Here is a 16702-nt window from a genome sequence, read left to right on the forward strand (position 1 = left end):
TGGTTGGCACGATATAAATCCTGTATAATAATAATCATGGATGCCATAGCTCATGGATATCACAGATCCAAGATGTCAGGGGCTACGTAACATTAGAATTTTGACCAGCACAAACCACCACAATGACAGCCGATTTCCCAATTATCTAGGTAATTCTAAAGAAACTGTTTATATATAACGTTTTACCTACATTATCATTTTAATATACTTTAGTTACAAAAGAAAGTGCAAGTATGCAGATGATTTTTTTCTACTTTGAATACAAAACCCTCCAATCCAAGCTGATCATATTATTTCACCATCTGCATACAGTCCTCCATCACTAAAATCCCATCAGTACTGGAAATTACACGGACTTGATCCCACGACTGCCCAGACTCAGCCAGACAAAGCATGGCACATAAGTGTTTGTCCTGCTGACAGCTGCCTGCTATCTGGGGGCTTCTTCAAACAACACGACAGCCTGTAGATCCCCCCAACCCTCCCCCAGTGCTCAGCAGCGGAAACTACGAGGGGCGGTGTCAGAGCCGAGGGAGACCGCCCTCTACACTCACATGGAGCAAGCTAGGCGGAGCTTCTCTGCACTCTCCAAGTGATGGAGGCTGGGTCCCTCTGCATTCACTCAGGAGAGGAGGCGGGGCTTGTCTGCGGTAACCCAGGAGAGGGGCGGGGTTTGTCTACTCTCCGCTAGCTCTCACAAAGTTTGGAAACGAAAGTTTAGAAGCGGGAACCCAAAATATCGGAGACGGAAAAAAAAAAAAGAAGGTTACTAGAAAGGAAACGCGATCTGCATATCTCCTCCCTGTCGCCTGTGTGCACTCTGGGTGTAGGTTTAGCACGCCTGAAGATGAGAAGTGGCTGGTTTGTTTTCTTTATCCCCGAGGGCTGACTTTTCTCATTGTCTGTGCTTTGTGCTGGGACTGGGACATGTCTAGGAGGAAAAGTAGACTGTGTGCACAAGTTGGCGAGTGTCTGTGCTAGGCTGGGGGAGGGTGATGGCGGCGGATGGAGGAGATCCCAAGTGCCAGGTGGCAAGAGATGAAGAGGGCAGAGTGAGGAGGAAGAAGAAACGGAGGAAAAGTAAGAAGGAAAACAAGGTGAGATCGGTCCGCTCCAACCTGCTCTATGAGAGCTCCGGCAAGGCGGCCGCCGACAACCCCAACCGGCAGTACGCCGTCAACTCCATCAAGACCACCAAGTACACGGCGCTCTCCTTTCTGCCCAAGAACCTGTTCGAGCAGTTCCATCGTCTGGCCAATGTCTACTTCGTGTTCATCGCCCTGCTCAACTTCGTGCCCGCCGTCAATGCCTTCAAGCCCGAGCTGGCGCTGGCCCCTGTGCTCTTCATCCTGGCTGTCACCGCCATCAAAGATCTCTGGGAGGATTATCGCCGCTACCGATCGGACAAGGAGATCAACCACATGGACTGTCTGGTGTACAGCAGGTAAGAGAAGGAGTAAATGGGGGGATTTTAGGTACGGGGTGGTGTAAATGGGCGATCGCTGGTAAGGGATGGGATACATGGGGCGATCGCTGGTAAGGGATGGGATACATGGGGCGATCGCTGGTAAGGGATGGGATACATGGGGCAATTTCTGCTGAAGCATGCAATAAATGGGTCGATTGCAGGTAACAGACGGGGTAAATGAGGGAGCTTGCAGGTACCGAATGGGGTAAACGAGGGCGCTTGCAGGTAACGAATGGGGTAAACGAGGCGCTTGCAGGTAACGAATGGGGTAAACGAGGGCGCTTGCAGGTAACAAATGGGGTCAACTATGGTGCTTGCAGGTAACGAATGGGGTAAATGGGAGAGATCGCAGGTGGTGGATGGAGTAAGCGATGGCGCTTGCAGGTAACGAATGGGGTAAGCGATGGCGCTTGCAGGTAACGAATGGGGTAAGCGATGGCGCTTGAAAGTAACGGATGGGGTAAGCGATGGCGCTTGCAAGTAACGGATGGGGTAAACAAGGGCGCTTGCAAGTAACGGATGGGGTAAACAAGGGCGCTTGCGGGTAACAAATGGGGTAAACGAGGGCGCTTGCAGGTAACGGATGGGGTAAATGAAGGCGCTTGCAAGTAACGGATGGGGTAAATGAAGGCGCTTGCAAGTAACGGATGGGGTAAATGAGGCCAATTGCAAGTAACGAATGGGGTAAATGTGGGCAATCGCGTTCACCAGTGATCAGTGGGAATGCAATCGTGTGTTTACATGGGATATGTAAACTTCACTGTGTAATCCAAGTTTGTATGAGATCCCATGGATCTCAGCTGACTTTGAATACACAGTGTGGTGAGGAGCTCAGCTGTGCTAGTGTTTCCCCGAGGGGGTTAATGAGAAGCCCACCCCGGCCCGCCTCCCATGTGAAGCCAGAGACAAGAGAGTGTTTGAGTAGAAGCTGCCACGTTTTGTGCCTCCATTCATAGGAAAGGGGGAGGGATGGTGTACAGCCTTCTCAAAAAAAAAGTGTCCTAGTGGCAGTAGCCAGTGTTTGTTTTACTGATGGTGAGGGTCATTCATTCCTATGGACCCAGCATCCCAGCACGTGTCAGTCATTGTGTGCTGTCACTCCCATCCTGCACTGAACAATCACATACCCTGCAGGCTCAGACAGCAGTCATACAGTGCATTCCTTCACTCGCTCTCTACCTTTCTGCATTGAATGGTCAATGGCTGTCACTTGTGCCTTTATGTTCCTTGTCCTCTCCTATTTCAATGTGAAAATCTGGTTGTACTCCCAGTACTTCTGTCATGGGAGCAGCCATGCTTAGAAAAGAAAGAGGAGATTGCCAGCTCTTATAAACTTTTGTTTCACACTTGTTGGATTCATTTAAAACTTGGCAGATGTAGACTTATTACCATTGTTTCAGACATCGGCTCTTAAGATGTCAGCGCGATTATCTCTGATGCCTACAATCGGTTATGTGAGAAATAGCCATTTAATAAAAATGCAGGTCGAAACTTTCTGATGGGTTCCAATGGCAGAGGTTGTTTGATCAAGATGTACAAAAACCACAGGTCACTTGGGTCTCAGTGCATTGGTTTATAAGCTGGTCAGCTTAATTTAGAACCAGGTAACTTAGAAGAGTGAGATAACCATGCTCAGATAAGTGCTTCAAACTAGGGATGTGCCAATACCACTTTTTCAAGACCAAGTACTTCCCCTCATGTACTTGCCGATACCAATTACCGATACTTTTTCTTAAAGGGAAAGGTGACTTTAAATGATCCATAGTACAACTACATGTTATGTACTATGGATCATGATTTAACCTATTCATGTTAGCAGGGGAGAATTGTAAATCTTTTGCTGTGGTGGAAGTGTGTGCTGTATATATTTACTATATATACAGTGCACACGTCAAGTACACTATAGCAATAGATTTACAGCCAGCCCTGTCCCAGCTTTCCTCACTCAGTTTCACTGCACTGTTGCCCTTGAAGGGTGATGCGAGGAATCTGACACTGCACTGTTGCCCTTCTGTTGTCTTGTACCAGTCTTGCCACTCTCCGTTCTGCCCTAACATTGACTAGTCGCTGACGGACACAATTCGCACGTTCAGACCCAGATTTTCGGCTGACAATCCAGTCTTTAAACATTTTAACAATGAGCCCCTCTTGAACATTTAACGAACTCTGCTGTTTTGCTGATACTCGCTCCATGGCTCCGGGTGCCAACAATCATCCCCCGTTCAAAAGCTGTTAAATCGCGTTGTTTACCCATATCTTCAGAAAAAAATCACCTACTGTCGTGGTAAACAACCTGCTTCCCTATTTATAATGGTCTTCCCCTCTAGCAACTTCAGCGTGAAATTATAGCTAATTATAGCTAATTTGCCTACAAACGTCAGGTGGTCATAATAAACTGGCCACTCAGTGTATATGAAGTACATGTACAGTGCACATTACAAATACAATGCACCTCCCATTTCAGCACAGGCCCTCACTTACTGTTGCCTGTTCAATGGAGGTGCCGAATTCTTTTCCTCACGTGAGGATGTTTTCAGCGATGAGCGGAGGAGCGTCATGTCACTGCTGTGGGCGGCGCTCCAGGTGGGGTCCTCTGGGCAGTTGCTGGCCACCTACATTAGGACCCCACCTGGAGCGCAGCCCACAGCAGTGACACGACGCTCAGCGCCGCCAACATCCTCGCATGTGAGGAAAAGCATTCGGCACCTCGTGAGGCACCACAGAAGGTACAGAAAATGAAAACTAAAAAAACAGTGCAAGCATCAGCGCTTATTCATCGGGGCATTTTGACAAGTAGTTGTCAAAATGCTCTGTATCCGTCCCGATACCGATGCTAGCTTTGGTATCGGGACATCCCTACTTCAAACCTTTCTGAAATTGTTGGCATAATATAAAAATAGTATATAGTGCAAAGTTTGCCAAACCTTGATCAGACAGGAGCCAATTAACCTACCGGCATGTCTTTGGAGTGTAGGAGGAAACCCACGCAAGCACAGGGAGAACATGCAAACTTAGTGCAGAGGATTTGGGATCCTCGGCTTTGTCTGGATCCTGTGAAAAGGCCCAATCATATCACCAGCATCTACAGGAAGCTGCTGGAAGCTAGGATGTAAGGATATCATTTTTTATTTCGAGGTGCGCATGGTTAGCTGTCTTTACATTTCCATGCAAGGTGCACTTTAAGGGTTCGTTCACACCATGTCCCTTGAGCTACGTTTATCTGCACACCACTGCACGTGAACAGAGGACATAGAAAACAATTGTTTTCACACCATACATGTGCAGTGGTGTGCAGGCAAACACAGCTCAACATACATGGTATAAAAGCCCTAATAAAGAAAGATTCAAAGAGTTGGAGTTTTGGAATAGCTGGTTGTTATAACAATATTTTGTCTTTCTAAATTGTAGTGATCTGCTGATGTGCAAGTGAATTGATTTTCTAATAGAGGCACCCAGAGCAGTCCCTTGTTGTGCCCACCTTGCTTAAAGTATTAGTTCACCTTTAGGCCCCATTCACACTAGATCCGTTGGCATCTGTTTTTCAAAGAATGTCAATGGAAGGGAACCCAGAAATGTATGGGTGTGAAGGGGATCAGTTCACACTGCTGCGTTGCGGATGCCAGGAGAGTATTACATTGCAAGAAAACGGATCTCTGTTGACTTCCGTTTTAAAGTCCGATTTTGGTGTGATTGGACCCTTAATATTTTTTTTTTTGCCTGAGATCTTTTAACATTGTAGCTTACACGGTGGGACAATAGTTACACACGATCGATAGAATGCTCCCTCTCTACTGGCTGACCTATATGAGTCGCAACTGTATACGCAACTTTGATCGGATCTGGGGGGACTGGGTGGAGGTTAGTGGACTTACCCTGGAGGGTCCTGGCGGAGAGAGCCTGCTCCCGCCTGAACCCTCTGCTCATTATAGACTGTAAGCTGTAATGTTAGTGGATTTAAAAAAGGGAAGAAAAAAAATGAATTAAACTAAGCCTTCGACCCTGTCACAGAAAGAAATTAGGTGTGCTGGTCTTATTTCAGGGTCCAGTTGTAAAAAATGGCCTCTGATTCCCCCTAAGAATCTGAACAGGCAATAAGAGCCGGGAGCCACTGCTCTGTTTATATCCTTCTCTATGGGATTTATTTCACTTTGACCTATGTATTGGCTGCTGTCTCTCGCAGGGGGTAATGGTGTCATTTCCTATTGCATCCAACATGTAGTTGATCTGCGTCTCTGATAGTGAGATTCACTCTATTTGTTCCAGTGACCACTAAGTAAGGGAAAGTGTAAAACTTTGGGTTGCCACAAGAACAGGAATAGTGGGGAAATCTTCCAATTGGGGATACTGGTTCTAGTGGCAAGTGTCTCAAAGGGGATTTACTTTCACTTCCTGTTGTGTCTACAGGTCAAGAAGCCTTGGCTTTAAGAGCCTGTTCATGCCTGCTGGTGTGCACGTTTTTTTTTGTTAACTTTATTGAAACGTCACAATTTCAGTTCCGTCAACCATAGAGCAGTGATGCGGTGCATTGCTTCACACTGTTGCGCTGAAAAAAGTACTGCATTCAATACTTTTTTTTGTTCAGAACACACCTCCTGCAGCGCATTGGTGTGATTTCTGCTGATTGAAAACAAGGCAGATTGCCTTGTCTTTGTGTTAGAACTGCGCTGGGCAAGGTAGACCAATGCAGCCCAGCAAGCCTGCTATGAACAGACCCTCAGTGCCCATTCACACTAGCCCATTAACTAGTCAGCGGACTAATTTTGTTGTGACAGCTTTGGCAATGTGTGTTGTACTGCACACTGCCAGAGCTGTCACAGTTTACATTTTTTTTCCTTTTTGGTAGTGTACAATATGCACACTCCATTCAGGCCTCCACACAGCAGTGCACTGCTGTGTGTTGACCTGTGGTGGCAAGCCCCCAATGTGATAGCCAATTTGCAGTGACAGGTCCACTTTATGGAGACAGGGGTCTCCAAGACCCCTAATGTCACCTAGGGACCCCCAGAGAAGCTGGTGAAGCAGAGATCTGCTTCCCCCAAGCTTCTGAAGCGGGAGAGTGACAGCAGAATGCGTAACTGATGTAATATACATCACTTCCTGCATTCAGGGACGGAGAGGCGATCAGAGGGAGATTGTGTACTGACCTCCCTTTTGATCTCCTGTCACAGAGCAGCCGTGGCGGTCCCAGCCGCACTGGGCACAGCGGATCTCAGGACCGGCAACAGCAGTGACGGCTGCTTCTATACAAGCGTTCTGGCGTCTCTAGAGAAGCCCGATCGCTTGAATGTAAAGCTCCCGGCCGGCCGTTTAATTGCAACGGCCGGACAGGAAGCTACTCGTCGGGCTCCGGAGTCCTCTCGTCACAGATGAGAGGACGAGCGGATTTTTCAAGCCCTGTCTATGTGCCTTAGCCGTGACCTGTTTTGATCCAGTGCGGTATAATGCAGGTCACAGTGTATGTGTGAAATGGGCCCTTAGATATACTTCGAGCCATTGGGGCAGCATTGCAGCCAGGCAGTTAGCATATTAAAGTTAGGTCAACGGCAATCACAGCCCAATTGTTTCTCTTATATCAGATTCATTTTAGGCAGTGGCCAGAGTAGGACTTTATGAAGGACTGCCTACTACACTTTGGGTTCAACAGCATGTATTTAGGTAACATTGCTGATAGAGCTGCAACAGTTAATCGATTTAGTTGATTAAAATCGCAGATTGAAAACGTTGGCAACGTTTTTGATCGTCGATTCGTCGGCTATCGATCGATTAGCCTGTTCGGGGCTCCACGCGTCGCACGCTGCTCCCGACATGCCCACCGCACAGGCCGCTGCATAAGCCACGCCCACAGCACAGGCTGAAGCCGCTTGTCTCCTCCTCGCCGTGAGCTCCCTCAGCCGCCACATAAGCCACGCCCACTACACACGCTGAGGACATGCGTCTTGCCCCCTCCTCCCGGTGAGCTTCCCAGGTACAACCAACAACACCGTCATTCAAAGTATGTCGGCCGGGAGCTTTTTAATGTTTCCTGTTTTTTTTTCTTAAGCGGTACACTGCAGAACACCACCAGCTATAGAGAAACACCAAATCCCAGCAATAATACATTAAACACCCTGTATAATGTATTATTGCTGGGATTTGTTGTTCCTCTATAGCTGGTGGTATTCTCCATTACACTGTATAATGTATTATTGCTGGGATTTGTAGTTCCTCTATAACTGGTCAGTGGTATTCTGCATTGTGCCGTATAATCAATATACAGCGCAATGCAGAATACCACCAGCTATGGAGGACTACAAATCCCAGCAATAATACATTATATACAACGCAATGCAGAATACCAGCAGTTACAGAGGACTACAAATCCCAGCAATAGTACATTATGATATAATATTGTACTATTGCTGGCATTTGTTGTATTCCTCTATAGCTGCTGGTATTCTGCATTTCGCCGTATACTCATTCTACAGTGCACTGCAGAATACCACCAGCTATAGAGGACTACAAATCGCAGCAATAATACATTATATACAGCGCAATGCAGAATAATGCCAGCTACAGAGGACTAAAAATCCCAGCAATAGTACATTATAGTATAATGTACTATTGCTGTATTCCTCTATAGCTGCTGGTATTCTGCACTGCGCCTCTTTATAATGTACTATATTGCACACCACACTTTTTTTACTTCCACCATGCCAAGCTTGCTCCTGTGATGGACTACAATCTCAATGGAAACTAGTAGTCCATCACTGGAGCCTTTTTTTTTTTTAAATCCGATTAATTGAACTTAATAATCGGCTAACTAATCGATTATGAAAATGTTTTTTGCGTGCAGGAAGATATTGGTGTATTGACTGTTTACAGTATGCTTTCCTTGCCCATGGGGAGGCCTTATAGCACTCTTGAGGGAAGAAAATAAGCCGTGTTGCAGTTGGCTTCCTTCTACATTCCTCAAAACATCCTGTGGGTACTGAGACATACACTCCATGTATGACTCGTACACCAGTATCTTGTGTGTTCTGCACATGCTGAGCATGCCACCAGGCAGAGGAACCCAGGTACATAAAAATGACTGGCGGTACAAGCTCCTTAATAGGGCTGCAAATATTGATTATTTTCATAATCGATTAGTTGGCCAATTATTTTTTCGATCAGATAAAAAAATTAAATACCATCCTTAATTTAAAATACAGTACACAAATGCAGGGTTACAAACCTAAAGTTTAGTTTAAAAAAAAAAACTTCATGCACAATTTTTTGCAATCACACTGCACTGGAACGCATGGCATTGCGGTACCGTGCGGGCAATCAAACTGTGGGTGGAAGGCGCGTTTGAGGTGTCATTGAAATTAAAGGAGAACTATGGGGGTCAGTGTTTTTCCCCATAGTTCTCCTTAGGGTAACGGGAGGACACAAACTAGCGTCCTCCTGTTACCCTAAGCTCAGTATACCGCGAGCTACAGCTCGCGGTATACTGAGACGCCGCACCTGGAGCGGATCCCGGCGTAGATGACGGAATCCGCCCAGCTGCGTGAGTGACAGCTGGCTCTGCCTATCTAGAGGCAGAGCCAGCTGTACCCGCCCCCTCCCCCGTCCGTTCCGCCAGTCAGCGCTGGCAGATCGGAGCGGGGAGAGGGGAATCCAGCCCCTCCCCCTGTCACGGCAGAGAGCCGTGACAGGATCGAGAGGTGAGGGAACCCGGTATGTGTTCCCTCACCTCCCGATCTACTGAGCCGACCTGTGACAGTCTCATTGTCACAGGTCGGCTAGAACTATGAGGTGAGTGGAAATCACTCATCTCATAGTTCTCCTTTTAATGGCACTGCAACGCACCTCCTGCAGCAGAATTTGTCAGGCCAACACCGAAAATTACCTATTTCCTACTCGCCCCCCCCAAAAAAATACGTGGATTGTAAGCACATGGCACTTGAATAGCTTCAGCCAGGGAATGACAGCTGCCAGTGGCAATATTCTACAAATGGTAGATGAATGTAAATGCAGCAGGTAGTGGGCTGGTGTCCTGCTATTGGCCATTTCAAATTGCAATAGCAGGCTGGCTATTACACCCACCCACTGCTTGCTGTGCCCTCCCAGCGTGGAGGAGAGAGCTAGGGCATCCAACCAACTAATCGAACACAACTATTCTCATTATCGATGTATTATCAATGAATCGATTAGTTGGTTGCAGCCCTACTCCTTTTACTATATATTCTACTTAACACCCTACAATGCAGGCATTTGACATATAAAATGTATGTGGTTATTTGAAAGCATCTCATGTTTGACTGATTTTGAATCTGTCCAGAGGGTTATTGCAAGTTCATGAGAACTTTTTTTTTTCCTTTTTGTGGTAATTAAACCAGAATGGGACAGTGCTCAAAGTGTCGACAGTATTCAACCACTGGTGTTCCAGGAAGGTGACTTTATCATAGTTTTCCGTGAACCACTGAACCACTGACCCAGATTTAAATGAATGCTTATTCTGCCTTAGCAGTGATGATTATCAGTGATGCTGTTAACCACTTAAAGTGGAGTTAGCAGATCCGCTTTCCTATGCCAAGGTGCCAGTGTGCCAAGTAAATTGTAATTGCTGCACTTACGTATTACCACTATGGCTTCTCACAGGGACTTTTCTGCATTTTGGGAGTCCCGCGGCAAGAAACTACAGACTCTTGTGGCAGGAATGCCAGGTGTCCCCGTTTAGATGCGGCCGCTGTACCCATTCAAGTAAATGACAGGGTGACAGTGGCTGCATCTGTCCGTATGTAACTGTGGTACAGTTACATACGGTTTGGGATTGATAATTGTCGCTTGAGCAGGATAGATGCATCCAGGGACAATCCTCCACCCCAAACCACATGTAATTGTAGCATGTACGATTAAATGCGGACTATCGCTGACCTATGCGGCCGATGTCACCCTGTGATTTACTTGAATGGCTACAGCAGCCAGGTCTGAACAGTGACACTTGACATTCCTGCCGCATGAATACGTAGATTCTTGTAACAGAAATCCCATAACACCCGTGTGAATGAAATCTTAGAGATGATATTACTCCTGACAATGCCTTTGTCTGCTTTTCTCTTCAGAAGGCTGACACCATCTTTGTTAAAATGTATGTCAGAGCAAAATAATAATAATGATCTAAATAAATGCAGCACATTTCTGCAATACATGCATTCTTCCCTGTGCTTTATCCCTTTTAAACACCCTGCAAGCACAGAGCATACCTGTTAATATGACTGAGATGTACTCAGCTCCTTGGTTCTGTTGTGGGCTGATGACGCACAGCTTTTTTTTTTTGTGGACTGAGTGGTTTCGGCCCTCTGTGTTTAATCCAATCCTACTCTCAGATCTTTACAAAAAAAGGGAGACAGAAGAATTGCAATACAATTTAGACAAAGGAGTTAGGAGCTTTCAATCTAAAATAAAGGCTAATTATTCTGTAGTCCATGATAAGAACTAGGAGGGCTAAGCAGCATCTTTGGGATGACGCAGGTAGTGTGAAGAGGACACAGGACAGCTCTGAATTTCCGACAAGATCAACAATTTTTTTTTTCCACGCTTGTCAAACAGATTTAACAAAATGCTTTCAATGGTATACTAAACTTGTATTCGATGTGGGGACGCCGAGGGACATTCCACAGCCGGAGCAAAGGGAGAGGGATCTGAGCCCTGACTGCCACGGGACTGCGGATCAGGCCAGTATGTTTTATTTATTCGACTCCCTTAGACTAAACAAGCACTTAACCCTTGCAGAACGGGGGTAGCTTACTGCAGGGGTACATTTTTAAAAAGAAAATTCCTGGAGTAGAATCGTGACCAAGCTGTGTACCTTCCACTATTTACATATGCTTTACAAGCCATAAATAAGCTATAAAACACGCCTTCACTGACCTCTGTAGCTGCAGGCACTTTGGATAAATAAATCTTTAGCATTTAAAATAAAGCAGGGTAATTGTCCAAGTGCTGTCTCTACATTCTGCCCCCTTCCTTCTTCCTTTGTACCTGTTCTGTATTTACATTACAGATTAGAAGGCTGGCAGCCTACCAACTCACTGCTGGTTGAGGGGACCAAGGTAATCATGTTAGAGAAATGGAAAGTCAAAATGTGTTTGTTTTTTTTATATGACTTGCGGATTCAGAGGTCAATGAAAGCTTGTTTTTTTTAAAAGCGTTTTTACTGCTTGTTAGGGGTGGGCTGCAACAATTAATTGATTATAATCGATAATGAGAATTGTTATCAACGATTCTCATCGATTTAGATTGTTCGATTACTTTCTGCCGCTCTGCTTCTCCGTTCTCCACGCTGCTGCTTGCTGCAGTGGTCTGTGTCCCTTTCAATCTTCGCTGCTCTCCCCGCCTGTATCGACAGAGGCAGTGAGGGCACAGACCACTGCAGCCGACACCAGCGGGGAGAAGAGACTGTGGTGACTCTGCATCCCCCCCGTACCTCCACTGCGGCCCTGTTCCTCCTCCTCTCGAAGAGAAACGGGGCTGGAAACAATAGCCAGCCTGCTATTGGATATTTTAAATTACAATAGCAGGCTGGCTATTGCACCCGTCCACTGCCTGTTGTCAATCAGCAGAGGACCTGAAGGAGAACTTTTTCCTTCAGTTCCCTCCCTTCCCTTCCAGTTCCCTAAAGAGAACCTGTCATCTTAAATGTGCTATCATATAAGGGGCTTGTGAGCCCCCCCCCCCAAAAATAAAAGTTAAATAAAATTAAAAATACCCCAAAAAAAGTTTAAAGTCCCCTGACTCCGCAAACACGCACATACTAACGGAAAAACAAGTCTGGTGCACCTACCTATGAAAACGATTGCGCTACACCTGTCAGGTATCGCCACGTGCGCCGGAGTGAGAGCAATAATTTTCTGGCCAATATTCATGGCTAACTCAAAACTGATGACTGGGATTTTATTTATTTTAAATAAAAGTTTGGCTATTTTATTGGAGGTTTACAATTCATATTTTAAATCCATTAAACTAACTTTAAATGTCTAAAATAATATACATTTATTTAAAAAAGGTGTGAAAAGTAATATTTGGTTTCGGCCTGACAAATTCTGCTGCAGGATGTGTGTTGTTGTGCCTATCATTTCAATGGCACCCCAAACGTGCCTCCCACCCGCAGTGCGATTGCCTGCGCTGGAACACGTGGCACTGCAATGCTGTGTGTTCCAGTGCCGTGTGATTGCAAAAAATGTGCATGCAGTTTTATTCTGAAGTAAACTTTGCTTGTAAGGCCTCATTCACACACAACGCAAGCAAAATTGTATATTGCGTATATACGCGTCTATGCGCGTATATGCGTGCACTATATGCAATCGCAGAATGCATCACTCGTAATGGAATTTTAATGTGCTGTACGCATGTATGCGCGTATATGTGCGTACATATGCGTATATGCGCGTGAACAAGCGTATGTGCACGTAAATACGCAGAGGTACGCTGCCCGGACGCATCTCTGTTCCATTCTGTTTTTGCGCATGTATACGCTGCACAAATATACGGCTCCATACGCGGCTGTGTGTATGGAGCCATTTATTTGCATATGTTGCATATGGTACAATACGTACGTACGCGCGCGGCAGTGTGAATGAGGCCTTACACTCCATTTGTGTATTTCATTGTAAATAAAAGATGGTAATCATTTTTTTTTCTTCCATAAAAAAAAATCAGCCAACTAATCGGTTATGAAAATAATCGTTAGTTGCAGCCCTAGTTAAGAGTATGTACTTAGTTGAATGTCCATAGCTAGGCCATACTTCTACTTTGAAGTATTAGCAAATGCTTCCTCCAGATCAGGTGACCGTAACTCCTGTAACCCACAGACAGACTAACAGAAGCATGGTGCCAAGAAAGTGAATAGTGATCGTTACTTTTAAAAAGCTGGGAGAGGGTTCTGGTCCAGCAATTCAACTCTGTAGTTTACTTTCGTCAGCCCAATAGGTTTGGAGACTTCTAAGATTTCCGGATAGACCTGTATACCAGGACTGGACAAATACTAGAAGCCAGGTAGGCAATGCTACTTAAAAATCACAGCTGGCGCCTAACTTTAAAAGGATTGCTCTACTTGTCAATGAAGTTGGCTTCACCTGCTGGCTCCTGAATTGGACAGACGCTCCTGAAATCCATAATAATAATAATATTATTATTATTACTATATTTATATAGCACCAACAGTTTGCACAGCGCTTCACAATATAAGGAAGACATTACAGGTACAATACAAGAGGGTACTGAGGGACCTGCCTGTGAGAGCTTACAATCTAAAAGGGATGTGCTCACTCCTGCTGTATACAGATGCCTATAGTAAAGTATGTTTTACCACCTGTTGTAAAGCATGTGGAAATGTTGGGACTTGATAAATATATCATGTTATTGTTGAGGGAGTGCACGTGAGAAATGAACAGTAGGTTAAATGATATGACCCTAGCCAGTGAGCTTCAGATGTTTAACTCAGATACGTCCAACTAGAAGAGGTAGGGCAAGTTCCCAGAAGGCAGCAGCATAACTCCAAGCTGCTTTTATGTACTATCAAGATTAATGTTTTCTCTGTCACATTTGATAACCAAATTTGGTGGGAGAATGTCCAACATTTTTTTTCTTTTCTTTCCGATTAAGAAAAATATACAAATAAGGTTTGCTTTAGGTTTTTTGTTTTACCTCTGCGAGAAGACTGTTTAGATTTTTTTAAGGTAACAAATGTGTGAATTAACAGACAAGTAAGCTGACTGGCTTTTTATTGCACTTGCACATATTACAGCAACGTGTTTTGAATTTTTCAGTAACCGTGTGTAGCCAGCTACAAGTGCAATAGTATAGTCGGGTTATGAATATACTAGATGCATGGAGTAACTGATACCTCAAATAGTGTACCTGATTGCTGGCCAGACGGCTTTTAAATAATGTTTTTCTAAGCTGTTCTGCTGATACTGTGATTTTGTTGCTTTTACCTTTTTATCCATTATTATTGCTCCTTTAGGGCTGTTCACACCAATTACGGTGCGTTCCAGAGCTGTAGCTGCTGGAACGCACCGCAATCGCTCACAAAACTTCCCTCTGTGTTCTGGGGTGGCAATTGGTGTGGCGGTGCATTTAAGTGGCACCACACACACGTGGGTCCTGAGGTTACACAGGTTGAGAGCCACTGTTCTACACCATGGGATGGTATAAAGTAGGGATGCACCGAGACTCGGTATCGGCACTCGTACTGATACTATTATCTGGGCGAGTACTCATATTGGCCAGTCAGCGTCAAGTCGGATGGCGGGTAATGGTCCTGCTGCCCAGCTTCCTGATTGCCCGGGAAGCTGACTCCATGTTAGCGGAAGTACCAGTATCGCCGAGTACCGAAAGGTAAATATCGGTACTCGATACCGAAAAACCGATATCGGTGCTTCCCTAGTATAAAGTATAGCGTGGTGTGCAGAATAGAATGTACAGTAGTAGAGCTGCAGCTAACGATTATTTTCAAAATCGATTAGTTAGCAGAGTATTAGGTTCGATTAATCGGATAGAAAATAAAATACATTTTTAAAAATGGCTCCAGTGATAGGACTACTAGTTTGTATTGAGATTGCAGTCCATCACAGGAGCAAGCTTGGAGCGGTGGAAGTAAAAAAGAAAAAAAAGAAAGTGTGGTGTGCAATATAGTGAAATGAAAAGTGTAAAATTATATAGCAATGAATGCAGAATGACACCGGCTATAGAGGACTACAAATCCCAGCAATAGTACATTATACAGCGCAATGCAGAATACCGCCAGCTATAGAGGAATACAACAAATCCCAGCAATAGTACATTATAGCTGGTGGTATTCTGCATTGCACTGTATAATGTACTATTGCTGGGTGTTGTAGTCCTCTAAAGCTGGTGGAATTCCGCATTGCGCTCTATAATGTACTATTGTTGGGTTTTGTAGTCCTCTATACAGCGCAATGCAGAATACCACCAGCTATATAGGAATACAACAAATCCCAGCAATACATTATACATACAGTGTATAATGTATTGCTGGGATTTGTAGTCCTCTATAGCTGATGGTACATTGGTCTGTATAATATACAGTACAATGTACCATCAACTATAGAGGAATATAAATCCCACTATCCCAGCCATAGATTATAGAGCACCATGTGGGGAAAGTGCAGGCTTACCTGAGCAGTCTACCTGAGTAGTCTTCCAGCAACCTGTTTCTGAGATGGGGCCTGTCTATCGGCAGCTGTCATCCGCCCACACCTGCTCCTCCTTACTTCTTCTCCCTGCGTCCCTGTGCCGACCGTGGATTTGGGCGGGCAGTGAGCGTGAGGCAGGGAGGAGGTGTGGCGTGTGGAGCATGGATGCGGGCGGGTCTGAGGTGGGGAGGAGGTGTGGCGCGCAGCATGTGTGGAGCCGTGAACAGGGGCAACCAATCGGAAGCCGATTAATCGATGATTGAAATAGTTGACAACTTTTTCAATAATCGATTATAATCGATTATGTCGATTAGTTGTTGCAGCCCTATACAGTAGCATGTTTAAAGTGAAGCCGTAAGAATGGGATGAATACAATGTGCACAGTGGAGAAGTTTGAAACCTAGATTATATAGTACAGTGTGGAGTAGTATGAAGTAAAAAAAGTGGAGTGGTGTACAGCATAAAATATTCAGCAGAGTGTTCTTTTTGAAATATGGGGTATGCAGAATGAAGTTATAGCAGGGATCATCCATCATCCATATGACAGGAATTTTTGACTCAGTATCCCTGTTGGGTTTTGTGGCTTACCCAGGTGCAGGCCTAGACTTAGCTCAAAGCCATCAAAACAGAGCCCAAGTATTCTCCATCCCCTTGGTTCTTGATTAGATACTATGCTTTTGAGCCTTGCCATCATGCCAACTGGCAGATTGGGTATCCTAGAAAAGTCAAAGCATCTACGTATTGACAGGACTTGCAAGACTTGGGTATACACAAAGCAAATTTCATCTGCGATTCTTGATGAACTGGTGGAAATTCGCTCAGTGGGTGGCCCTCTCTGCTGGCTTGCGCTCGACATCCTTTAATTGAAAAATCCAACCAGGTGCAGGCAATGTTCAGGTATTTTGACAGCTGGCAGGGCTGACTATCAAAGTACAATAGGCACAGTGGGAGATTCCTCCATCCAGCCAGGATTTGACAGCACCCAGAAGTGCCCAGAGCTCAGCACTTCAGGGTTCAGTCTTGGGGGGGGGGGGGCCCTGGGGGAGCAAGGAAT

The 16702-nt window shown here is 45.3% G+C and overlaps 1 protein-coding gene across 1 annotated transcript in view; it reads left to right on the top strand.

Annotated features, from left to right (window-relative positions):
• Window positions 1–848: 848 nt before the first annotated feature.
• Window positions 849–16702, top strand: part of ATP10A (ATPase phospholipid transporting 10A (putative)) — a 123903-nt gene continuing 108049 nt past the window's right edge. Inside the window, exon 1 of the mRNA XM_018563400.1 lies at window positions 849–1444. Within this exon, the coding sequence (XP_018418902.1) occupies window positions 996–1444 (449 nt within the window). The 5' untranslated portion in view covers window positions 849–995. The remainder of the gene's footprint in view (window positions 1445–16702) is intronic.

Source organism: Nanorana parkeri, unplaced genomic scaffold (assembly GCF_000935625.1).
Source record: "Nanorana parkeri isolate BGI_ZX_2015 unplaced genomic scaffold, ASM93562v1 scaffold21, whole genome shotgun sequence".
Taxonomy (NCBI): Eukaryota; Metazoa; Chordata; class Amphibia; order Anura; family Dicroglossidae; genus Nanorana; species Nanorana parkeri.